The 7,753-nt window shown below is 42.6% G+C and overlaps 1 protein-coding gene across 1 annotated transcript in view; it reads right to left on the bottom strand.

Annotated features, from left to right (window-relative positions):
• Positions 1-217: 217 nt before the first annotated feature.
• Rragd (Ras related GTP binding D) overlaps positions 218-7,753 on the bottom strand; it is a 36,821-nt gene continuing 29,285 nt past the window's right edge. The window contains exons 6-7 of the mRNA XM_021160870.2: positions 6,501-6,649; positions 218-987 (exon numbers count right to left, since the gene is read on the bottom strand). Coding sequence (XP_021016529.1) covers positions 836-987; positions 6,501-6,649 — 301 coding nt within the window. The 3' untranslated portion in view covers positions 218-835. The remainder of the gene's footprint in view (positions 988-6,500; positions 6,650-7,753) is intronic.

Here is a 7,753-nt window from a genome sequence, read left to right as displayed (position 1 = left end):
CACAAGGTGACTGCAAAGGTGTGTTGAGGTAAAGAGTTTCATAAAGACTGGGCGAGTCGGAAGGCATTGCCATAGGGCACCATGTGTGGGTAAGCTTGGTAATAGTATTTCCTACAAAATTTTTTTTGTGTTTTGTTGGGGGGGGGGGGCATTTGTTTGGTTGGTTTTGAGACAGGGTTTCTCTGTGTAGCCCTCGCTGTCCTGGAACTCACTCTGTCGATCAGGCTGACCTCAAACTCACAGAGAACCATCTGCTGGGATTAAAGGCATGCACCACCACTGTCCAGCTACAACATTCCTGTTGCACTTCCTATAAATAGAGACGTTCTTATTGCTCTGGCCTGGAGCTTCCAGCCCTGACCTGCTGCTGCTCCACTGAAAAACGATTTCCCCTTTGACAACTGGCAGCAAAGAGCCCCAAATTTACAAAAAAGTCTTTAGCAATATAATGGATTAATTTCCGATTGCCATATGGACTGTAGAGTATGCGTGTCCTTGTCATCAAGTACAGAAAAGAGTTTAGAAAAGTCATCTTATCAAAGTTCACCTCAATGAGGGAAAAAAATGAAAAAATGCAAAATATGTACAGTTCCTGGCAGTCCTCACAGGGGGTTTTCTATCAACATAAAAGTTTACACTTACGTAGTGACAGTACAGTGGATCTCACTGTTATTGTACAGGTTTTTGCTTCAAAGTGCTCAATTTATTTTAAAGAGTAAGGTTTGGTTTTTTTTCTTCCTTAACACATACGAGTCAGGGCCCCAGCCCTCCTGTAGTGCAGTATAGTTTAACAGCCTCCTCACTGAGGTCTGGACTCAGGCTCCTGACCGTTCCCCTACAGCAGCACTCTAGGGGTCCCATTGGGAGTAGCTCCTGTCTTCTTGGGTAGCCGACTCTGGGCCTTTCGAGATTTCACCATCTTCATCCTCACCTCGAAGACTTCATGGATAGCCTTCCGGAAGCAGTGGAAATTATAGTCAATCAGCCCTGCAGAGGAAGACAAACACTCTTAACGCAAGAAACAATCTCTGTCGTTCGCAGCATCCATCACCAGTAGGGGGCAGCAAAGGACCAGCCAGCACCTAACAGGCCCAGGCTGCAGGGATAGCATGTGAGGTAGGTGTGCCCTGGAGAGTGTTCTACACGCTTCCAGAGTATTTCCAAAGGTGTCCATGGCTCAAAATGATCTGAAAAACCACTGAAGTGCACTTACTTAATTATTCAGATTAAAGGCTAATGGTAATTTAAGATAAACCAAGAACTGTCAAGATGGCTCAGCTGGTGTGTGTCTGCTATGGAAGTCTGATGACCTAAATTCCATCCTGACACACACACCCAAAAAAGGGCTGTCTTCATAAGCCTGACAACCTAAATTCCCCAGAATCTAGATAGGAGTTCAAGGCCGGCCACGGCTACGTAGTGAGACCCTGCCTCAAAAATAATTAAATAAATAAGGTAGAAAAAAAACAGAAAGACACCCAAAAACATGCACACACATTAAACATGAACTGAGGGATTAGATGTTGGTGGCACATGCCTTTAATTCCAGCACTGGGGAGGCTGAGACAGGCAGATCTTTGAGGCTAGCCTGGTCTATAGAGTGAGTTCCAGGATAGCCAAGGCTACACAGAGAAACCCTGTCTCAAAAAAAAAAAAAAAAAAAAAAATCAACAACAAAATACACACACACACACAGACAACAAAACAACAACAAAAACACAAGATGAAACTTGAAATGTGCCCATTTCGCCACATTTCTTAGTCATAGCACCAAATTAAACTCAACAACTAGTTCACCCACTACTATATTCTACAAAACCTGCCTGTCATCTGAGAGCATGTTTCAGGAAAAACTTAGCCAAAGACCTACATGATCAGTTTCTGCCTAAACTTAGTTCCACAGAGTCAGATGTTAAAATTAATGCTAAAGGTCAAAGAAGCAACCAGATTTGTGCGGAACATTTAATTTTAGAAACTGTAGTGGAAAACCTGGCAGTGCTTTAATGAAGCGAGGCTAGCTTCCCTTGGAAACAGACACAGCACTCAGTGTCTGAGCTGGGAGGACAAGGTGGCGTTTCTATGAAGGACTCTTTCCAGTGTGCACAAGTTCATTCCACCCAGACGTCTCAGACTGAATGCAAAGGGAAACTGGATGGACACTTGGAGATTAATTACTATTTTAGCAACTTTTTTCCAGGTGATTGTAAAATTCGTTCAAAATAAACAAGTTCCCTAGACTAGCTCAGATGTTCCTAAACTTTAGACCCTGCTGCCAACTGAGGATGCAAATCTGTGTGGCCTTTGTTCTCCTTAACTTCCAAAAATCTACAGGAAATACCAACCAACAAAAAATGTGGGAAGAGATTAAGAATGTGAATGTGTGCACACACACCAAGCACTACAGAGAGGAGCCTCAGTAGCCATCTGTAGCTCACAATTTAGTTACATCTCTCTCTTCCCTTTCCTCCCTCCACACCCGTCCCCGATCTCCTTCAAATCCATGGCTCTTTTTTTACTAATTCATATTCCATGCATATATGCATGTGTTCCTAAACATGGCCTACCCAGTCCATATAATGCTACCTGTATGCACATTTTCAGGGCTGACTGCTTTGCACTGGACAACCTCCCCTGGTCCCTAGCTAGACATCTTTACCCTGACCTGAACTAGTGCTGTCAGTTTGTGACAAAGGAACTTGTATTTTTCAGGTCTGAGTAAAATCATCTGTATAATGAGAGTAAAACATAATATAGCCCTGTTTGCCTTCCTTTGTTGACAGGGGATGCTCAGTACTGGGGATTGGACCTGCGGCATAATGCATGAGAGGCAAGCCTCTACAACTGTGTACTGGCCCAGCCCTGCTGTCTATCTTCCCAAAGGAAGTCCACAATCATCCCTTTCATTCCAGAAGATGGAAATAATGGGTGAAAGATGAACACTCCTAAAGGTTTTGAGGACAAGTGATACAGAAGTCAGTTTAGTTAGTCATCAGAAAATGCAGACTCACAAGGAGGCCGAAAATGCAAATTTAAATGAAAACTAGCTTTCTAAAACAGTAAAATTCAATATTGATAAGAATATAACAAAAAAGAAAAAAGAAAAGAGGAATAAAGAAAGAAAAAGAAGCCGGGCGTGGTGGCACACGCCTTTAATCCCAGCACTCGGGAGGCAGAGGCAGGCGGATTTCTGAGTTCGAGGCCAGCCTGGTCTACAAAGTGAGTTCCAGGACAGCCAGGGCTACACAGAGAAACCCTGTCTCGAAAAACCAAAAAAAAGAAAAAGAAAGAAAAAGAAAAAAGAAAAAAAAAAAAGGCGGGGCTGGAGAGATAGTTCGGTGGTTAAGAACACTGACTGCTCTTCCAGAGGTCCTGAGTTCAATTCCCAGCAACCACATGGTGGCTCACAACCATCTGTAATGGGATCTGACGCCCTCTTCTGAAGACAGCTACAGTGTGCTCATATAAATAAAATAATTCTTTTTAAAAAGAGAGAGAGAGAGAGGTTACAGCAAAATGGGCATATTAACCATAAAGTCTGAAAGATACTTTGTTACCATTCACTGGAAGCCACCAAAATATGCCTACCCTTTTGAGCTGAGGCATTCTACTATTGCGTCTGGGGCAGTGGGGCTGGAGACAGTTCGCTGGTCAGTGAGCCAGCTTAGCCAAAAATGGTGAGCTCCAGTTTTAGTGAGGAACTCTGTCTCAAGGAAACAAGGCACAAAATGCTAAAGACATCTCGGCTCTATCTGCTCTTATGCATCCACACAAAGACACTCATATAAGACGTGCATATAGCATATATAACACTCTGATATGCCACATACAACACACTAATACACCACACCTAACATGCAAATACCACAGCAAGTATAACGCAAATACACCACATACAACACACTAATATACCACGTAGCACATACATATATTACACCTACCACGTGTAAATACTATATACAGCATACTAGTATATATAGCACATGCATATACCCACATATACTACAAGAATATAACATATGTCGGAACCATCACAGAACAAGCTAATAACTTCCTGAGATGAGACTGCTTTGGATTAATAAATAATTCATGACAGGCTTGCTCTCATAAGCAAGGCCCAGGAGAAAATCATTTTAGGAAAGATTCCTGCTATCAATATGTTTTCCTGTTATTATTACCTATTCCTATTATTATTATCTATATAACAACCACTAGGTATTAGCTCACCATTTTGAGCAAATCTCTGCAGAACTACGAAGATGTACTGTCTCTTAGTGATGCTATGTAGACAAATAGATGAATTCTTAATTCTTAATGATGATCCTATAAGAATTCCTAAAATCATATCAGTATTTATTAAGCTCTTTTATAGTGGGGCTGCTATTAGGTCCTTTCTGATAGTCAAAACTGCAATGAGAACTCTGGTAGTCTCTGACACCAGTTAATTGCTTCTACTACTCAGAGCCCATTCCAAAAGTTTTTAAAACCATTCACCAAAGGTCATAAAAGGGAACTATGGTTTATTATAGGTGCTAGAGCAGAAGGTAAAATATTGACTGAGTTTATCTATACAAAACTCACTTATAACTTAGTTATTGTTTAAGTCTCCATGACCCTATAGAGCTGTGACAGGTGATGAATGGTTAGCCAGATAATTACTCCTAATGGATATGCAGGTAAACATTCTGTATTGTAAACTCATTTGATTTATGATTTGAATTTAGGTGTAAAGTTGTGATAAACTTTTTACCATATGATCATGTATTCTGAAAGATAGAGTAGCCTGTATTTCTGCTTTTCCCCTTCTTCTTAGAGAGCTTTCATAGGAAACTTTTTCCAACCTAGAAATGAACCCTAAATTCACTTTTCAAAGTGTTCCTTTTTCTTCCCGTGACTTCAAGTGGCAGGCTGAAAGTTGGAACCATGCAATTCCTGCTGGGATAGAACAAAGGCTACTTTACTTTGCTGCTTTAGAATGAGGTGCTAAGTGCCAAGAGAGAGCAGTTTCTGGCCTCAGAGGAACACAGAAGACAGGTCAGTTACAGTAGCAAAGTAACTTAGATATAAACTTTTTATTATTATACAGCAACCCTAGGTATCTCGTAAGACAAAGGCTTACCCTCCTTCTACACTCTTCCCCTTCTGCTGCCTCAAGAGGAACCCACAACAAAAAAGACCACACCAGGGCTGGCCCCCAGCACATACACAACACATGCCTATACTGCATATAACATACTCATACACAACATACAAGACACACATATACCACATATGAATATACTACATACAACACACGCACATACCACATGAGACACACATATACCACAAGAATACACTGCATACAATACACATATACACTACAGAGAGAAAGAGAAAGAGCACCTTTGTTACAGTGAAACTGAAAAAAAAAAGAACTCTAAAACTACTCCAACAGTGCAGCCAGCTTTGCTGCAACTGAGAGGAAAAGAGGGCAAAAAAGAGGAAAAGAGGGCAAGAAAAAAGTCCCAGAGATGTAACATGCCTTACCTCAGATGTAAAGTTTCATTTTGTCCTTTATAATTTCCTTATTTTCATTTTATTTATTTATTTTGGTTTCCCAAGACAGGGTTTCTTTATGTTGCCTTGACTGACCTGGAACTAGCCCTGTAGACTAGGCTGGCCTCGAACTCACAGAGCTCCACTTGCCTCTGCCTCCCAGGTGCTGGGATTAATCAGCTGTGTTCCGTAACATTAAAACACTGTCATCATGAGCGTTATTGCACACAGGATAAGCGAAGCCATTCTAGCATCTGTTCCCACTGCCTTCCACTGGCCGGCCTTTGCTCCCCACTCTGGCTTAGCTTTGCTTATGTAGCACTAGTGATAGAGGCCAGATGTCTGACCATCTGGACAAGCCCTGAGCCACCCCAGACCTGTTAGCAGTAGTAAACTACACCCTGGCTACCAGCCCTAGCCACACATGCATCATTCACAAAATAAAGGGGGGGGGGGGAAATCTGTTAATTGGTTTTGCTTAAAACATCCACTCACACCCATCACCAACCACTAATTCGACCCTTACAGGAGGGTGTCATCAAGAATCAGTCACACCTTCACTATGTGGGTCACCATCCCTGTTATTCCAGGACTTAAGAGTATGTGAACACTAAGCAGAAGGCATGTGCCATCTGCGGCTACTGCTTCCTTAATCAGGAGAGCAATGATAGCATGGCTGGCCTAACACCTTCTGCGTGGCCCAGGCACAGGCCCCCCTGGCAGCACAGGCAAGAAATCCTGTTCCTGCCACCAACAGCCGGGTAACCAGGGGGATTCTGGTTCTCCTACCATCTCAACTCAATCATAACTGCACACCTGGGGAACAGACAGGTCCAGATACCCATTCATGCAGGGCATGCCTTGGGCCTGCCCATCAAGGGCCACGTAACTAAAGCTGAGGCTTCTAGTTGTCTACACACATTCAACAGGTGACAGATGCAATCCTTTTAAACCCTACCAAAAATTACCTTTTCTTTCAAAGCTTTCCTCTCTGACGAAGCAAACGAGCGCCAAGAACTTTGTGACCTCTTTTAAATAAAGAACTGTTGTATTATTCAGCTTTATAATGGCTGTTGAGTCCTTGTCATACGGGGCTCCTGCTCCATCTTCTTTGAGGCTAAATGGAAACAAAAACCAAAATGTATTTGACCTTCGAGAAAGAGTTATGAATGGCAACCCAGAGACAGACAACTGCCCTCAACCCCCGACACACAGAAAACAATCACCCTCATAAGACATGTGCAGCCAAATGCCTAATAAGGCATGTGCAGTGCCTTTGGACAGACACAGGTGACTCTGTCTATCTCTTACCAACACAGAGTGGTTACTATGGCAACCAGGCAACACTCAAGGTACCTGAGGAACACAAGTCCAGATAGAGAAGAGTTCTCATCCCTCCAAAGCCAAAGGCACCTTGTTGTGACACAACAGTGAGGCTGCCAAAAAGCAAGGTGAAAGACTTCCAAAGAGTCCAGACGGACAGGAGAGGCAAAGGCTGAGATGAGGACAGGCAAAATGCAGGCAACGCTAACATCACAGCCTGAGGGACCAAAACAGGACCCACCGAAGACACTATAGTGTGACTGGTTTTGAATCTTTCCTTCACAAAGAGTGTCTTTGAACCTTTTCTCTTTAACTGAAGCTATGTACATTTTCTAGTGTATTGCCCAAGTTCATAAGTGCCCAGAAATTTGACTCAATTGGAACTACCCTAAACCTTATCAATTTCACCCCAAAATTACTGGGGAATAAACAGCTGACCCTACCTAGCTCTGATCACAAACTAGCTGCCAGAAAAATCCTCTAAGCCAGACAGATACTGGGGAATGGTAAGCCAGCTAACAACAACAACAACAACAACTTGAGCAAAGTTAATGACAGAGGTAAACTGGAATCTAAAATCTAGATATGATCAAATGCTTTAATCTTGCAAAATTAAAAAGGGTGGGAGGTGGGGGGGTGCAAACTCAAAGAGGAGCCTGTGTGGGGATTTTAGCTTTGAAAAGTACTTTAAGCTGGTACCTACATACTTAAAAGGAGTTTAAGTTTCAATTNTGACCCAAAGATAGCTGTCTCTTGTGAGACTATGCAGGGGCCTAGCAAACACAGGAGTGGATGCTCACAGTCAGCTATTGGATGTATCGCAGGGCTCCCAATGGAGAAGCTAGAGAAAGTACCCAAGGAGCTAAAGGGATCTGCAACCCTATAGTTGGAACAACAT

The sequence above is a fragment of the Mus caroli genome, chromosome 4, assembly GCF_900094665.2.
Source record: "Mus caroli chromosome 4, CAROLI_EIJ_v1.1, whole genome shotgun sequence".
In the NCBI taxonomy this organism is placed as follows: Eukaryota; Metazoa; Chordata; class Mammalia; order Rodentia; family Muridae; genus Mus; species Mus caroli.
The sequence above is the reverse complement of the archived record's forward strand: the minus strand, read 5'-3'. Positions and strand labels throughout refer to the sequence as shown.